General features: G+C 38.1%; 1 protein-coding gene and 1 long non-coding RNA gene across 8 annotated transcripts in view; one reads left to right on the top strand and one right to left on the bottom strand.

Annotated features, from left to right (window-relative positions):
• The window catches only part of LOC133535517 (uncharacterized), a 38,280-nt gene extending 19,693 nt beyond the window's left edge, over positions 1–18,587 (top strand). For both annotated transcript variants that reach the window (XR_009802239.1, XR_009802240.1), the window contains exons 2-3: positions 13,027–13,140; positions 17,718–18,587. This is a non-coding gene — a long non-coding RNA (uncharacterized LOC133535517). The remainder of the gene's footprint in view (positions 1–13,026; positions 13,141–17,717) is intronic.
• Positions 17,009–18,626, bottom strand: part of dlgap4b (discs, large (Drosophila) homolog-associated protein 4b) — a 270,261-nt gene continuing 268,643 nt past the window's right edge. For 4 of the 6 annotated variants that reach the window (XM_061875415.1, XM_061875411.1, XM_061875412.1 and 1 more), the window contains one exon: positions 17,009–18,003. In XM_061875415.1, coding sequence (XP_061731399.1) covers positions 17,770–18,003 — 234 coding nt within the window. In that variant the 3' untranslated portion in view covers positions 17,009–17,769. The remainder of the gene's footprint in view (positions 18,004–18,626) is intronic. The other 2 variants (XM_061875413.1, XR_009802238.1) reach the window with 2 other exon arrangements.

Below are 18,626 nucleotides of genomic sequence, written 5' to 3'. Positions count from 1 at the left end.
GGGAACATTTTTAAACATGTATCGAATTATTAATCTCTTGACTTAAATTAATAACATTTAAAAGTTTGTATTAATTGTGATTAATCACAGGTGATTAATCACATGTGTAAATAAAATGTGCCTAAAGAACCCAATATTTGTACACAAATGGAGTTTCATTGTCAGAATGTCATCCAGTAATATTTTTAAACAAGTGTGAAATTATTGTTTTAAATTAAATAAATAACATTTGGAAGTTTAAATGAATTATGATTAATCACAGGTGATCAATCAAGTGTGTAAATAAAATGTGCTTAAATAAAGAACCCAATATTTGTACACAAATTGAGTTTTATTGTCAGAATTTCACCCGGGAACATTTTTAAACATGTATCAAATTATTAATTTCTTGACTTAAATTAATAACATTTTAAAAGTTTGTATTAATTGTGATTAATCAAAGGTGATTAATCACATGTGTAAATAAAATGTGCCTAGGGAACCCAATATTTGTACACAAATGGATTTTTATTGTCAGAATGTCACCCAGGAACATTTCTAAGCATGTATCAAATTATACATTTTTTTAAATCAGATTATTAAAATGTTGATGTTTGGATTAATTGTGATTAATCACAGGTGATTAATCAGGTGTGTAAATGTAATGTGCTTAAAGAACCCAATATTTGTACACAAATGGAGTTTGATTGTCAGAATTTCACCCGGGAACATTTTTAAACATGTATCGAATGATTAATTTCTTGACTTAAATTAATAACATTTAAAAGTTTGTATTAATTGTGATTAATCAAAGGTGATTAATCACATGTGTAAATAAAATGTGCCTAAAGAACCCAATATTTGTAAACAAATTGATTTTTATTGTCAGAATGTCACCCAGGAACATTTCTAAACATGTATCAAATTATACATTTTTTAAATCAGATTATTAAAATGTTGATGTTTGGATTAATTGTGATTAATCACAGGTGATTAATCAAGTGTGTAAATAAAATGTGCTTGAATAAAGAACCATTATTTGTACACAAATTGAGTTTTATTGTCAGAATTTCACCCGGGAACATTTCTAAACCTGTATCAAATGATTAATTTCTTGACTTAAATTAATAACATTTAAAAGTTTGTATTAATTGTGATTAATCACATGTGTAAATAAAATATGCCTAAAGAACCCAATATTTGTACACAAATTGATTTTTATTGTCAGAATGTCACCCAGGAACATTTCTAAACATGTATCAAATTATAAATTTTTTAAATCTGATTATTAAAATGTTGATGTTTGGATTAATTGTGATTAATCACAGGTGATTAATCACGTGTGTAAATGAAATGTGCTTAAAGAACCCAATATTTGTACACAAATGGAGTTTCATTGTCAGAATGTCATCCAGTAATATTTTTAAACAAGTGTGAAATTGTCATTTTAAATAAAATAAATAACATTTGGAAGTTTAAATTAATTATGATTAATCACAGGTGATTAATCAAGTGTGTAAATAAAACGTGCTTAAATAAAGAACCCAATATTTGTACACAAATTGAGTTTTATTGTCAGAATTTCACCCGGGAACATTTTTAAACATGTATCAAATGATTAATTTCTTGACTTAAATTAATAACATTTAAAAGTTTGTATATTTTGTGATTAATCAAAGGTGATTAATCACATGTGTAAATAAAATGTGCCTAAAGAACCCAATATTTGTACACAAATTGATTTTTATTGTCAGAATGTCACCCAGGAACATTTCTAAACATGTATCAAATTATACATTTTTTAAATCAGATTATTAAAATGTTGATGTTTGGATTAATTGTGATTAATCACAGGTGATTAATCAAGTGTGTAAATAAAATGTGCTTAAATAAAGAACCCAATATTTGTACACAAATTGAGTTTTATTGTCAGAATTTCACCCGGGAACATTTTTAAACATGTATCAAATGATTAATTTCTTGACTTAAATTAATAACATTTAAAAGTTTGTATTAATTGTGATTAATCACAGGTGATTAATCAAGTGTGTAAATAAAATGTGCCTAAATAAAGAACCCAATATTTGTACACAAATTGAGTTTTATTGTCAGAATTTCACCCAGGAACATTTTTAAACATGTATCAAATTATTAATTTCTTGACTTAAATTAATAACATTTAAAAGTTTGTATTAATTGTGATTAATCAAAGGTGATTAATCACATGTGTAAAGAAAATGTGCCTAAAGAACCCAATATTTGTACACAAATGGGTTTTTATTGTCAGAATGTCACCCAGGAACATTTCTAAACATGTATCAAATTATACATTTTTTTAATCAGATTATTAAAATGTTGATGTTTGGATTAATTGTGATTAATCACAGGTGATTAATCAAGTGTGTAAATGAAATGTGCTTAAATAAAGAACCCGATATTTGTACACAAATGGAGTTTGATTGTCAGAATTTCACCCGGGAACATTTTTAAACATGTATCGAATTATTAATCTCTTGACTTAAATTAATAACATTTAAAAGTTTGTATTAATTGTGATTAATCAAAGGTGATTAATCACATGTGTAAATAAAATGTGCCTAAAGAACCCAATATTTGTACACAAATGGATTTTTATTGTCAGAATGTCACCCAGGAACATTTCTAAACATGTATCAAATTATACATTTTTTAAATCAGATTATTAAAATGTTGATGTTTGGATTAATTGTGATTAATCACAGGTGATTAATCAGGTGTGTAAATGAAATGTGCTTAAAGAACCCAATATTTGTACACAAATGGAGTTTGATTGTCAGAATGTCACCCAGGAACATTTCTAAACATGTATCAAATTGTTGTTTTCAATCAGAATAATCACATTTTGAAGTTTGGATTAAAAAAGATTAATCACAGGTAATGAATTGCACGCTTAAATGAAGAAATGTAAGTTAATTCAATCCAATTAAGTTGCATGATTGATCTAAGTGAGATCAGTTTTTTGTGATTAATCACAAGTTAACTCGGTCAATTTGACAGCATTAAAACCTATTTCAACACTTTTATAAATAAAAACCCATAAAAAAAAGCCCCAGTTAGGCCTCTTACAAAGAAAGCAAAACAAGTCCAACAACCTTTTGAGAAAGTACTAGTTTTATTTGATTGAACCTTCGGCCTTCCCATCAAAGATGAAAACAAAGAGTATAAATAGATCTACAGCCTTGTAAACAATGATATCTTAAATTATGTACAGAGTTACTTTAAGAAGCACAGAGGGAAATTGCAGTAATATCAAATCATCATTTTCATCGGCACATAGACTTGTATTAAGATTAGCGGCATGGCTAGGAGTGTTAAATAAAAACCCACCCGCGCACGCAGACATACATCTGACATAGTAGAATACACAAAACACTCCGTTGACTTAACTCCAAGTGGTTGCTTGATATAATCTTCCGCTAAAACTTCTTTTTGCTACATCATCTCCTCCTTAAATATTCACCTAGCACAGATGCTAATGAACTTGTTGAGGTATACTCGCTCTTATTTATGTGCGCAGTTTCTATTTCACACGTGACGCGACACAAATAAAGCCTACAACTTAGTACAGGGGGCCCCAGCGTTGGTCTCCAAGGGCCAAGGTGGAAATGTGCCAAAGGTCCGCGGGCCAAACAGTGACTTTAGGCCAGAATGAATGATGAGGTGGGAGAGATCGTCACGGCTGATTCAGTTAGCACACAACTTAGCATCTTTGAACCAACATTTTAACCTCAAAACATTTAGGGGGAAAAAAAAGAGGTCATTTTCAGGTGTTACTCTTTAACCATTTGGTGCTCGGTATTTCATCTGCTCCTGCTCAAATTCTACCCAGACAGATTAGACCAGAGGTGCCCACACTTTTTCTGCAAGCGAGCTACTTTTCAATTGACCAACTCGAGGGGATCTACCTCATTTATATATATCATTTATATTTATTTATTTATGAAAGAGACATTTTTGTAAACAAGTTAAATGTGTTGGCCCTGTGATGAGGTGGCGTCTTGTCCAGGGTGTACCCCTCCTTCCGCCCGATTGTAGCTGAGATAGGCGCCGGCGCCCCCAAAAGGGAATAAGCGGTAGAAAATGGATGGATGGAAGTTAAATGTGTTTAATGATAATACAAGCATGTGTAACACATATAGATGTCTTTCTTTCACAAAGACAAGAATATAAGTTGGTGTATTACCTGATTCTGATGACTTGCATTGATTGGAATCAGACAGTAATGATGATAACGCCCACATTTTCAAATGGAGGAGAAAAAAAGTTGTCCTTTCTGTACAATACCACATGAAAGTGGTTGGTTTTTGGCATCTAATTCATCCAGCTTCCATACACTTTACAAGAAAAACATTGGCGGCAAATTCCGTAGCTTGCTTGATTGACATTCACGGCACCCGAGGGTCTTGTGAGATGACGCTGGCTGCTGCCAGTTCATTATTAGGAAAAAATGACAGAGAGGAAGGCGAGAAACACTTTTTTATTTCAACAGACTTTCGCGCCGTACCTTCCGTCAAAACTCTAAAGGCCGACTGCACATTTCCTATCTTCACAATAAAAGCCCTGCTTCATGCTGCCTGCGCTAACAAAATAAGAGTCTCGGAAAGCTGGCGTGCACAAGTGATGTGCACGGCAGCTTTCTGAGGGATCGCTTGTGCACGCCAGTTTTCCGAGACTCTGTATTTTGTTAGCGCAGGCAGCATGAAGCAGGGCTTTTATTGTGAAGATAGGAAATGTGCAGTCGGCCTTTAGAGTTTTGACGGAAGGTACGGCGCGAGAGTCTGTTGAAATAAAAAGTGTTTCTGGCCTTCCTCTCGGTCATATTTTCATAATAATGATCTTGCAGCAGCCAGCGTCATCTCACAAGACCCTCCGGTACCGTGAATGTCATTTAAGTGACGTCTTGGTGAAGATTGATGATCACTCATTTTTAGGTCTATTTTTTTCAAAAGCCTGGCTGGAGATCGACTGACACACCCCCCGCGGTCGACTGGTAGCTCGCGATCCACGTAATGGGCACCCCTGGATTAGACATATGGAGGATGCTACATCACACTACATCTGTATATTTTAAAGTAAATAAAAAAACAAAAACCGGCAGCTCAGTCACTAGAATTTTACCGTAAAAATTACCGTTTAAAATTTATTTTTTTTACACCAAATTGCATTAAATTAAACAACTGTCTCACTGTTGTTTCATGTCAAATTCTAGTGACTGAGCTACCAGTTTTTTATCGTAGAATTCATGGATTTTTTTTAACTGTGAATGACTCTATATTGAAAAATGGTACAAGAAAATCTGGCGACTAATACTTTTTTTTTTTTTTTTATATACCATAAAATCTACCTTCCCTGTTTTTTACATTGTAAAAAAAACGGTCAACGTGAAAAACGGTACGAGAAATTCTGGCGACTGAGCTAAGGTTTTAACCATAAAATCGATGTTTCCTGTTTTTTTTTTCAATGCAATACTGTCAATGGAAAAAAAACAATACCACTGATGATTTTACACTAAATTTCTGTGGGCTGAGCTGCCAGTTTTTATCGTAAAATCTAGAGACTTTTTTTTAAACTTTGCATATTAAAAAAGGGATCGAGAAATTCTGGAAACTGGGCTGATAAAGTCTACGTTTTCTACAGTGCAATACTTTCATTGGGAAAAACAATACCAATGATGATTTTACAGTAAACTTCTGGTGAGTGATCTGCCAGTTTTATCGTAAAATCCATGGAATTTTTTTAAACTTTGCATATTCAAAAAGCGGTACGAGAAATTCTGGCGATTGAGGTAAAACTTGTTTTTATTCATAAAATCGACATTTCCTGTTTTTTCTACAATGCAATACTGTCATTGGAAAAAACGGTACCACTGATTATTTTACGGTAAATTTCTGTACACTGAGCTGCCAGTTTTATCGTAAAATCCATGGACATTTTTTTTCACTTTGCATATTAAAAAACGGATTGAGAAGTTCTGGCGACTGCGCTGATAAAATCTACGTTTTCTACAATGCAATACTGTCAATGGAAAAAAACGATACCACTGATGTTTTTTGTGCTGTAAATTTCTGTCGACTGAGCTGCCAGGTTTTATCGTAAAATCTACGGACATTTTCTAACTTTGTAAAAAATGGATTGAGAAATTCTGGCGACTGAGCTAAAACTGGTTTTTAACCATAAAATATCCGTTTCCTATTTTTTCTCCAATGCAATACTGTCAATGGAAAAAACGGTACAACTGATGTTTTATGTTAAATTTCTGTCCACTGATCTGCCAATTTTATCGTAAAATCCAAGGACATTTCTTGAACTTTGCAAATTAAAAAACGGATTGAGAAATTTTGCCGATAAAGCTAAAACTTTTAACCATAAAATCGACATTTCCTGTTTTATTACAATGCAATACTGTCAATTGAAAAAAACGATAACACTGATGTTTTTACGGTAAATTTCTGTCGACTGATCTGCCAATTTTATCATAAAATCCAAGGACATTTTTTTTAACTTTGCATATTAAAAAACGAATTGAGAAATTTTGGCGATAAAGCTAAAACTTTTAACCATAAAATCGACATTTCCTGTTTTATTACAATGCAATAATGTCAATGGAAAAAAACGATAACGCTGATGTTTTTACGGTAAATTTCTGTCGACTGATCTGCCAGTTTTATCGTAAAATCCAAGGACATTTTTTTAACTTTGTATATTAAAAAACGAATTGAGAAATTGTGGCGACTGAGCTAAAACTTGTTTTTAACCATAAAATCTATGTTTCCTGTGTTTTACAATGCAATACTGTCAATGGAAAAAAACGATAACACTGATGTTTTTACGGTAAATTTCTGTCGACTGATCCGCCAGTTTTATCATAAAATCCAAGGACATTTTTTGAACTTTGTATATTAAAAAACGGATTGAGAAATTGTGGCGACTGAGCTAAAACTTGTTTTTAACCATAAAATCGATGTTTCCTGTGTTTTACAATGCAATACTGTCAATGGAAAAAAACAGTACCACCGATGTTTTTATGGTAAATTTCTGTCGACTGAGCTGCCAGTAGGGACGGCGTGGCGCAGTGGGAGAGTGGCCGTGCGCAACCCGAGTGTCACTGGTTCAAATCCCACCTAGAACCAACCTCGTCACGTCCGTTGTGTCCTGAGCAAGACACTTCACCCTTGCTCCTGATGGGTGCTGGTTGGCGCCTTGCATGGCAGCTCCCTCCATCAGTGTGTGAATGTGTGTGTGAATGGGTAAATGTGGTAGTGTCAAAGCGCTTTGAGTACCTTGAAGGTAGAAAAGCGCTATACAAGTACAACCCATTTATCATTTTATCGTAAAATCCACGGACATTTTTTTTAACTTTCCATATCTAGAAAACGGTACGAGGAATTTTGGCAACTGAGCTGATAAAATCTACGTTTTCTACAATGCAATACTGTCATTAGAAAAAAAAACGATACCACTGATGTTTTTAACCTTCCTCTTGTGTTAGCTTTCTGTTACCATCTCTTATGTTAACGGGTCGGTTTTGACCCATGTCTTAAATCAGCTGTAAAATACACTAAAAACAATTATCTATCATCCAATTTGTTTCTCATCTCTTGGTTACCTCGTTAGGTTTCCTTATCCATGAAAATATTGGTTTTAATATTTTTGGTGTGGGCCATTGGGCCTTATTTTGTCAGTATAACCCTCGATTTCAATTGAAAAAAATGGTAAAACGAACCTCAAGAGAATCATATAAATAAAAAAAAGGTTGTTGTGTTACCTAACTATTACTAAGGGGTATTAGAACACATCTCTTAAATAAATTTGTCTTATTTATTTTTTCATGTTAATAATTTTAACTATAGTAACAACTCTATACTGAATTGACCTCAAATGTCTGGACATTTTAGTTTTTAAATGCATAAAAGAACCACATAAATATTGTTTGTTTTTGTACTGGATAACAACGTAAAACGAGAATCCACTAAAGCTCACATGATTGGGAGAGGAGCTGGCCGTCAGTGTGTTCAGTTCTGGCTCTGCTTAGTGCTTTATAGTCTTATTTTTATAACTGGGTCGAAACCGACCCTAACAACACCAAGGTCATCATTTCAACCAGAGCATTTTATAATTTAGTGAAACAAAAAAAACCAAGTTTTATTTTGTTGAAGTACTGGCTGTCCAGAGTCGAGACCCAGGATGGACCGCTCGCCTGTATCGATTGGGGACATCTCTACGCTGCTGATCCGCCTCCGCTTGAGATGGTTTCCTGTGGACGGGACTCTCGCTGCTGTCTTGGATCCGCTTTGAACTGAACTCTCGCGGCTTTCACAGTATCATGTTAGACCCGCTCGACATCCATTGCTTTCGGTCCCCTAGAGGGGGGGGGGTTGCCCACATCTGAGGTCCTCTCCAAGGTTTCTCATAGTCAGCATTGTCACTGGCGTCCCACTGGATGTGAATTCTCCCTGCCCACTGGGTGTGAGTTTTCCTTGCCCTTTTGTGGGTTCTTCCGAGGATGTTGTAGTCGTAATGATTTGTGCAGTCCTTTGAGACATTTGTGATTTGGGGCTATATAAATAAACATTGATTGATTGATTGATTGAAATAGAGGTTCCTGACAAAGTCAAAAATCCTTGATGCATAAAAATAAATTGACGTGGTCCTTTTATGCATTTAAAAACTAAAACGGGTCGGTGCCGACCCTAACACAAGACGAAGGTTTCTGCAGCCAGGTTTTTACGCGGAAAATCTAACGACTTTTCTTTTAAAAGTGTAGCCTGGCCGACACGCCACCCAGGATTGTGTAGCTTGGAAGAGGTCAATCAATCAATCAATGTTTACTTATATAGCCCTAAATCACTAGTGTCTCAAAGGGCTGCACAAACCACTACGACATCCTCGGTAGGCCCACATAAGGGCAAGGAAAACTCACACCCAGTGGGACGTCGGTGACAATGATGACTATGAGAACCTTGGAGAGGAGGAAAGCAATGGATGTCGAGCGGGTCTAACATGATACTGGGAAAGTTCAATCCACAATGGATCCAACACAGTCGCGAGAGTCCAGTCCAAAGCGGATCCAACACAGCAGCGAGAGTCCCGTTCACAGCGGAGCCAGCAGGAAACCATCCCAAGCGGAGGCAGATCAGCATCGCAGAGATGTCCCCAGCCGATACACAGGCAAGCAGTACATGGCCACCGGATCGGACCGGACCCCCTCCACAAGGGAGGGGGGGACATAGAAGATAAAGAAAAGAAACGGCAGATCAACTGGTCTAAAAAGGGAGTCTATTTAAAGGCTAGAGTATACAGATGAGTTTTAAGGTGAGACTTAAATGCTTCTACTGAGGTGGCATCTCGAACTGTTACCGGGAGGGCATTCCAGAGTACTGGAGCCCGAACGGAAAACGCTCTATAGCCCGCAGACTTTTTTTGGGCTTTGGGAATCACTGAGAATAACAGCTGTTCCAATCCAAATTGACACTATGGGGTCAAATCTGGCCGAATTTGGGCATCTTGACTCGGACTTCGACTGATTAGAGTTGAGAAAGTAAGAAGAATGCAGAAGAAGCTTGAGTCAAGACTACATGAGCTCATGAAAGTGGTTTCAAGAGGACTTGGTGTGTCCAAGTTGTGTATTGGCAAGAGGTCTGCTTGGTCTTCTGGCTGCTCCACATTATGTGCTAATGGACTTCCAATCCCGGTGTTTGGGGGTGTAGACCACGGCCAAGCAAGAAGACATTCAGCTGGATCCATTGTGACAAGTCCAGGAGGTACAAGACTGGAGTGAAGTTGTCAGACCACCTTTGACCACAGCAGTCAGGCGACACATCCAAGGTGCTAACGACGCCGTCCCCCCCCGAGTCAAAAGAAGAAAACGGGCCATCGACACCCCCGAACACTCCCAGCCTGCTCAGCCCCAGCAAACAAAAGCCGGCCGTCAACGGGACGCTCTTGCCGGAGTGAAGAAAAGGTGCTCGTCGGGGACATTTCCAAGTCAAAGGCTGCATGTTCTCAGGCTAAAAGTGGCCGGAGGTGAAGAAAGCCAAGCACGAAGCGAGCCTGGAGTCAAGCCCTTAGACCCAGGAAATGTTTGTTTACCGTAGGCAGAGATAAACTAGGAGTGGAAGACATGGAAACAATCTGCCGCTTTGTTTAAAAAGACTCCGTGTGAAAGTCTCAAGTGTAAACACGGCACGGGTGTCCAAGTCCTGGCCTGCCACTTCATTTGATGTGGCCCTCCAAAGCCTGGAAATATCCATCAAAGTTTATTTGTAAAGCCCAAAATCACCAGTGTCTCAAAGGGCTGCACAAGCCACATCCACATCCTCAGCTCGGATCCCACATCAGGGCAAGGAAAAACTCAATGGAGAGGACCGCGGATGTGGGATCCCCCAACACCCCGGTGCAATGGAAGTCGAGTGGATCTAACATAATAGTGAGAGTCCAGTCCATAGTGGATCTAACATAATAGTGGGAGTCCAGTCCATAGTGGATCTAACATAATAGTGGGAGTCCAGTCCATAGTGGATCTAACATAATAGTGTGAGTCCAGTCCATAGTGGATCTAACATAATAGTGTGAGAGTCCAGTCCATAGTGGATCTAACATAATAGTGAGAGTCCAGTCCATAGTGGATCTAACATAATAGTGAGAGTCCAGTCCATAGTGGATCTAACATAATAGTGAGAGTCCAGTCCATAGTGGATCTAACATAATAGTGAGAGTCCAGTCCATAGTGGATCTAACATAATAGTGAGAGTCCAGTCCATAGTGGATCTAACATAATAGTGTGAGAGTCCAGTCCATAGTGGATCTAACATAATAGTGAGAGTCCAGTCCATAGTGGATCTAACATAATAGTGAGAGTCCAGTCCATAGTGGATCTAACATAATAGTGAGAGTCCAGTCCATAGTGGATCTAACATAATAGTGTGAGAGTCCAGTCCATAGTGGATCTAACATAATAGTGAGAGTCCAGTCCATAGTGGATCTAACATAATAGTGAGAGTCCAGTACATAGAGGATCTAACATAATAGTGAGAGTCCAGTCCATAGTGGATCTAACATAATAGTGTGAGAGTCCAGTCCATAGTGGATCTAACATAATAGTGAGAGTCCAGTCCATAGTGGATCTAACATAATAGTGTGAGAGTCCAGTACATAGAGGATCTAACATAATAGTGAGAGTCCAGTCCATAGTGGATCTAACATAATAGTGTGAGAGTCCAGTCCATAGTGGATCTAACATAATAGTGAGAGTCCAGTCCATAGTGGATCTAACATAATAGTGAGAGAGTCCAGTCCATATTGGATCTAACATAATAGTGAGTCCAGTCCATAGTGGATCTAACTTAATAGTGAGAGTCCAGTCCATAGTGGATCCAACATAAGTGTTAATTATGTAAAAATATATGATCCAACATTCAAACAGTTTTTTTAAATAGAAATAATGCATTAAAGTGTGCAATATAAAATAAAACAAAAAAACTGGCAGCTCAGGAGCTACAATTTCACCGTAAAATTTTAGGGTTTTTCTTACTTACAGTAAAAAAAAAAAAAAAAAATAGAGTAAAATTCTGGCAACGGAGCTGCCTTTTTTTTTTTTTATTACCATAAAAACATCAGTACTGTTTTTCCATTCACAGTAATATAACCCACATTTTGAGGTGAAATTATTGCAATTTATCATATTTGTTTTTACATTTAAGTTTTTAAATAATCTGTTAATAAAATGCATCAAAAAAAGGGGTAATAAAAGTGTTCACTGGTAGAAGCGGCCCCAAAAAGTCTGGAAATAATACGTATCAATTAAGTATTGTAACTTTTCATATTAAATGTTTTCTTTCTTTTTATATCGGGAGGAGAAAAAAAAAAGTAGTGCATGTAATCGCAGATTTTGTTAACTTAAATATTGTCTAATTATGCAAAAATATATGATCCAACATTCAAACTGTTTTTTTTTTAAATAGAAAAAAATACTAATAATAATGATGTCAAAGCAAGTTATGCATAAAAGTGTGCAATATAAAACTAGCAATAGATTTCATGCTCAAATTGTGAAATTTATTGTGCTTTTTACAGCACTTTTCTCTAAATGAAAAAACTGTACTGTAAAAAAAAAACTGGCAGCTCAGGAGCTACAATTTCACCGTAAAATTTTAGGGTTTTTTTTACAGCAAAAAAAAAAAAACAGTAAAATTCCGGCAACAGAGCTGCCTTTTTTTTTTTTGCTGTAAAAAAAAACCCTAAAATTTAAATTTTTACGGTATAGCTCGGTTGGTAGAGTGGCTGTGCCAGCAACTTGAGGGTTGCAGGTTCGATTCCCGCTTCCGTCATTCTAGTCACTGCCGTTGTGTCCTTGGGCAAGGCACTTGACCCACCTGCTCCCAGTGCCACCCACACTGCTTTAAATGTAACTTAGATATTGGGTGTCACTATGTAAAGCGCTTTTAGTCACTAGAGAAAAGCGCTATATAAATATAATTCACACAATTCACTTCACTTTTTTTTTACCATTAAAACATCAGTACTGTTTTTCCATTCACAGTAATATATAACCCACATTTTGAGGTGAAATTATTGCAATTTTTTTTAACATTTTAGTTTTTCAATAATCGTCTGATAAAATGATGTAATAATAGTGTTGTGTTCACTGGGGCCAAATAATGACTGGGATGTGGCCCCTCAGTGAGAGGACTTTGACACCCCTGACATGGTGTGCAGATTTCAGCCTGACAGACCCTCAACTTTAGTGTGAAGACAGCATCTCACCCTTCACACCTGGAAATGTGATGGCTGGTTTTTGGGCCACACACCTTTTTAGAAGCGGGAACTTGCAGAGAAGAACTGCTAACATTTAACATCTGCCATTATTATGTTGACATTGAAGTGTGCAGGTACTGGAAGTGATTGCAACCTGAAAGTCGTGACAGTTCTCTCCATCAAGAAAGGTCTAGAAATGATCGCTCTTTGACACAAAACATTTTGACGGACACGTAATCCTTTCTATACCTTCAGACCTCGCCGTGGCGCAGTTCAAAGGTGCTCTTCATGACCTGGTCTGGGGTCAGCCAGGAGGCGCTTGTACAAAATGAAGAATGACGAGACAAAGCCGTAGAAGGAAGACGTACTGTGAGTGAGTTTGTTGTGTGTGCAGTTTGCAGGTTGGCCACAAGGTGGTGTTGTGCAAAGCTACAAAACGGCCAGGGTGGGGGAGAACCTTAAAGGAAACTGCACTTTTTTATTTTTTTGCCTATCATTTTTAAAGTCTAACCCGTAAATAAAAGTCTGTTTTACCTAGCTTGTGCTGCCGTTTTGAAAATCAAATGTCGGTGAGCTGCTTTCACGAGTCGGAGCACGTGAGAGTTTAATCACGATCATAAATAATGCCTCTCACCTGGATAGTAGAAGGATGAGAACATAACCTGACAAATTGGTCAACTTTAGAAGGAAAAAGAGAATGTGTTTATGAAATTAATGATGAAAATAGGGCTTCGCGGTGGCAGAGGGGTTAGTGTGTCTGCCTCACAATACAAAGTTCCTGCAGTTCTGGGTTCAAATCCAGGCTTGGGATCTTTCTGTGTGGAGTTTGCATGTTCTCCCCGTGAATGCGTGGGTTCCCTCCGGGTACTCCGGCTTCCTCCCACCTCCAAAGACATGCACCTGGAGATAGGCCCCTCCCACCTCCAAAGACATGCACCTGGAGATAGGCCCCTCCCACCTCCAAAGACATGCACCTGGGGATAGGTTGATTGGCAACACTAAATTGGCCCTAGTGTGTGAATGTGAGTGTGAATGTTGTCTGTCTATCTGTGTTGGCCCTGTGATGAGGTGGCGACTTGTCCAGGGTGTACCCCGCCTTCCGCCCGATTGTAGCCGAGATAGGCGCCAGCGCCCCCCGCGACCCCAAAAGGGAATAAGCGGTAGAAATGGATGGGTGGATGATGAAAATAGGTCAATATTACATGTTAGTCAATAGGAAGTCCACTATTCTGACCGAAAAGCCCAATAAATAACCTTCAAAAAGCAGCAAAAACACTCCATTTAAATTTAATAATATCACTAACACTTGGGTAATATTCAGGAAATGTAAATGAAGTATTGTTGCCGCTTTTTGAAAGTTATTTATGTACATTTCCTGAGCATTTTAAGTAAGGAGGAGAACACAATCTGACAAGTTGGTCAACTTTAGACCCGGAAAGGGTGAAAAATAACTAATTCTTCATCTAAATGAGAATATATCAACATCCTATTAGTCGGCATCTCAGAGACAGCAGACGTTGTAGAGTAAGTGATGTTTTATTGTGTGTTGGCTAACTTGAAGTAGTAGTCAGTGATATTGAAGGAAAAAAGTGAATGTGTTTATGACAATGATCAAAATAGGTAAATATTACATGTTAGTCAACGGGAAGTCCGCTATTCCGCCTGTAAAGCCCAATAAATAACCTTCAAAAAGCGTCAAAAACACTCCATTTACATTTAATAATATCACTAACACTTGGGTAATATTCAGGAAATGTAAATTAAGTATTGTTGCCGCTTTTTGAAGGTTATTTATTGGGCTTTATGGGCGGAATAGCGGACCTCCCGTTGACTAACATGTAATATCTATGTATTTTGTTCATTAATTTCATTAACCCATCACAAAGTTTGCTTTTTCCTTCAACTCGTGAGAGTTTATTTAGGATCGTAAATAATGCCTCTCACCTGGATAGAAGGATGAGAAATAATCTGACAAATTGGTAAATTTTAAGCGAAAAACCCCCCAGGGGATTAAGATGAATTCTTCATCTAAATGAGAATATATCAACATCGTATTAGACTGCATCCCAGTAACAGCAGACATTGTACAGTAAGTGATGTTTTACTATATGTGTTGGCTCTCATGAAGTCTGCACAAGTAGTAGTCAGTGATGTTGAAGGAAAAAAGTGAATGTGTTTATGAAATTAATGATCAAAATAGGTAAATATTACATGTTAGTCAACGGGAGGTCCGCTATTCCGCTTATAAAATCCTATAAATAACCTTCAAAAAGCGGCAACAATACTTCATGTACATTTCCTGAGCATTTTAAGTAAGGATGAGAACGCAATCTGACAAGTTGGTCAACTTTAGACCCGGAAAGGGTGAAAAATAACTAATTCTTCATCTAAATGAGAATATATCAACATCCTATTAGTCGGCATCTCAGTGACAGCAGACGTTGTAGAGTAAGTGATGTTTTATTGTGTGTTGGCTATCTTGAAGTAGTAGTCAGTGATATTGAAGGAAAAAAGTGAATGTGTTTATGACATTAATGATCAAAATAGGTAAATATTACATGTTAGTCAACGGGAAGTCCGCTATTCCGCCTGTAAAGCCCAATAAATAACCTTCAAAAAGCGTCAAAAACACTCCATTTACATTTAATAATATCACTAACACTTGGGTAATATTCAGGAAATGTAAATTAAGTATTGTTGCCGCTTTTTGAAGGTTATTTATTGGGCTTTATGGGCGGAATAGCGGACCTCCCGTTGACTAACATGTAATATCTATGTATTTTGTTCATTAATTTCATTAACCCATCACAAAATTAGCTTTTCCTTCAACTCGTGAGAGTTTATTCACGATCGTAAATAATGCCTCTCACCTGGATAGTAGAAGGATGAGAACATAATCTGACAAGTTGGTCAACTTTAGAAGGAAAAAGAGAATGTGTTTATGAAATTAATGATGAAAATAGGTCAATATTACATGTTAGTCAATAGGCGGTCCGCTATTCTGACTGAAAAGCCCAATAAATAACCTTCAAAAAGCGGCAACAATACTTCATTTACATTTCCTGAATAGGTGTTAGTGATATTATTAAATGTAAATGCAGTGAGACACTAGTGATTTAGGGCTATATAAGTAAACATTGATTGATTGAAAGTATCAAACAACAGAAGAATAAGTGGTTATTACATTTTAACAGAACGGGTAATGATGCTGTAAAGATTAAAGTTAAAAAGTTAAATTACTACTAATTGTCAAACAGACACTAAGTGTGGCGAAATTATTCTCTGCATTTGACCCAACCCCCTTGTTGATGACTGAAGTACTGATATCAACCAAAGCTCCTCATTGATTGTAAATAATGTAAATAATTCAATCAATCAATCCATGTTTATTTATATAGCCCCAAATCACAAATGTCTCAAAGGACTGCACAAATCATTACGACTACAACATCCTCGGAAGAACCCACAAAAGGGCAAGGAAAACTCACACCCAGTGGGCAGGGAGAATTCACATCCAGTGGGACGCCAGTGACAATGCTGACTATGAGAAACCTTGGAGAGGACCTCAGATGTGGGCAACCCCCCCCTCTAGGGGACCGAAAGCAATGGATGTCGAGCGGGTCTAACATGATACTGTGAAAGTTCAATCCATAGTGGCTCCAACACAGCCGCGAGAGTCCCGTCCACAGGAAACCATCTCAAGCGGAGGCGGATCAGCAGCGTAGAGATGTCCCCAACCGATACACAGGCGAGCGGTCCATCCTGGGTCTCGACTCTGGACAGCCAGTACTTCATCCATGGTCATCGGACCGGACCGGACCGGACCGGACCCCCTCCACATACTATGATGATTAACTTGTGTGATGACTGTATTATGTTGATAGTATATATTTGTACCATGAATTGATTAACGTGGACCCCGACTTAAACAAGTTGAAAAACTTATTGGGGTGTTACCATTTAGTGGTCAATTGTACAGAATATGTACTGTACTGTGCAATCTACTAATAAAAGTACCAATCAATCAATCAATCAAAGTCACCTGAAAGGGTTTTCACTTCACAGGTGTCATAGTTTTGATGCCTTCAGTGACAATCTACAATGTAAATAGAAAGAAAACGTATTGAATGAGAAGTCCTGCACTGTACATAAATATTGCGTGTTATGATGAATGAATGAATGTGCCTGTGAGTACTTTACACAAATACTTGGAGTTTTTTTTAAGCGTTTTATAATAATAATAATAATAATGGATTAGATTTATATCGCGCTTTCCGATTGTTAGATACTCAAAGCGCTCACAGAGAAGAGGGAACCCATCATTCATTCACACCTGGTGGTGGTAAGCTACATTTGTAGCCACAGCTGCCCTGGGGTAGACTGACGGAAGCGTGGCTACCTACGGCCCCTCCGACCACCACCAATCATTCATTCACCGGTGTGAGTGGCACCGGGGGCAAAGGGTGAAGTGTCCTGCCCAAGGACACAACGGCAGCGACTTTGATGTCCATAGGTGGGAAGCGAACCTGCAACCCTCAGGTTTCTGGCACGGCCGCTCTACCCACTACGCCATGCCGCCCCGGGCAGAGTGGAGCCAGTCCTGTAAGCGCCCTTGTTAGCTGACTTTTGATCGCATTTATTTACTATTTAGAATGCATTTTGAACATAAGGATTATGAATGATAGGCAAAATTCTTCTTAAAAAAAGCAGTTTCTCTTTAAGGAACTAAATAAATCCCAGAGCCAATATGGAATACAGTTCTATGATAAATATTCCTTTCCATAATAGTGTGTGATACATATGATGCCTTCAGGAGCAGCCTACAAAGTGTGCTCTTAAGTTAAAAATCCTCCCCCGCTCCGGTCAAGGGAATTTGTCTCCTCCTCCCCCAACTCTATCCCCACTTTGTCATTTGCATTGCAAACGTCTTCCTCTCCCGCCGGCAGGTAACTCTCAGCCCGACTGCTCCACCCGACGGTCTGACCTTACATTCCACGCTCAGAGGCGAGTCTGTGCTTCCGGGACGTAGATCTCCACGCTGTCCGCGCTCTCGGTGGCGGAGTTCTGGCGGAAAGACGCTGCCTTCTTGGCGGCCAGCAGACGCTTGCGGGCCTCTTGTCTCTGCTTCTCCGCCGGAAGCGAAGACGAGGAGTCCGCGCTCTTCTCGCGGCCCAAGGAGGGTCGTCCCTTAGCGGCCGTCTTTGACGCCGGAGGAGGGGTTTTGTCTTGGTCCTGTGAGGATAACAGTGACACATAGGGAGGGAGAGTGATGAGTAAGGAGAGGAGGGGAAAAACAACAAACAAAACTGGGTTGACAAAAAAAAAAGACAGTTTTTGGTAACAGAAGAAGACAGACAATATCAACAGCAGTCAGTGATTGACAGTTTGAGACAGGGGTGCCCAGACTTTTTCTGCAGGCGAGCTACTTTTCAATTGACCAACTTGAGGGGATCTACCTCATTTATATATATCATTTATATTTATTTATTTATGAAAGAGACATTTTTGTAAACAAGTTAAATGTGTTTAATGATAATACAAGCATGTGTAACACATATAGATGTCTTTCTTTCACGAAGACAAGAATATAAGTTGGTGTATTACCTGATTCTGATGACTTGCATTGATTGGAATCAGACAGTAATGATGATAACGCCCACATTTTCAAACGGAGGAGAAAAAAAGTTGTCCTTTCTGTACAATACCACATGAAAGTGGTTGGTTTTTGGCATCTAATTCATCCAGCTTCCATACACTTTACAAGAAAAACATTGGCGGCAAATTCCGTAGCTTGCTTGATTGACATTCACGGCACCCGAGGGTCTTGTGAGATGACGCTGGCTGCTGCCAGTTCA

The sequence above is a fragment of the Nerophis ophidion genome, linkage group LG16 (assembly GCF_033978795.1).
Source record: "Nerophis ophidion isolate RoL-2023_Sa linkage group LG16, RoL_Noph_v1.0, whole genome shotgun sequence".
In the NCBI taxonomy this organism is placed as follows: Eukaryota; Metazoa; Chordata; class Actinopteri; order Syngnathiformes; family Syngnathidae; genus Nerophis; species Nerophis ophidion.
This window is presented reverse-complemented; position numbering and strand designations above follow the sequence as displayed.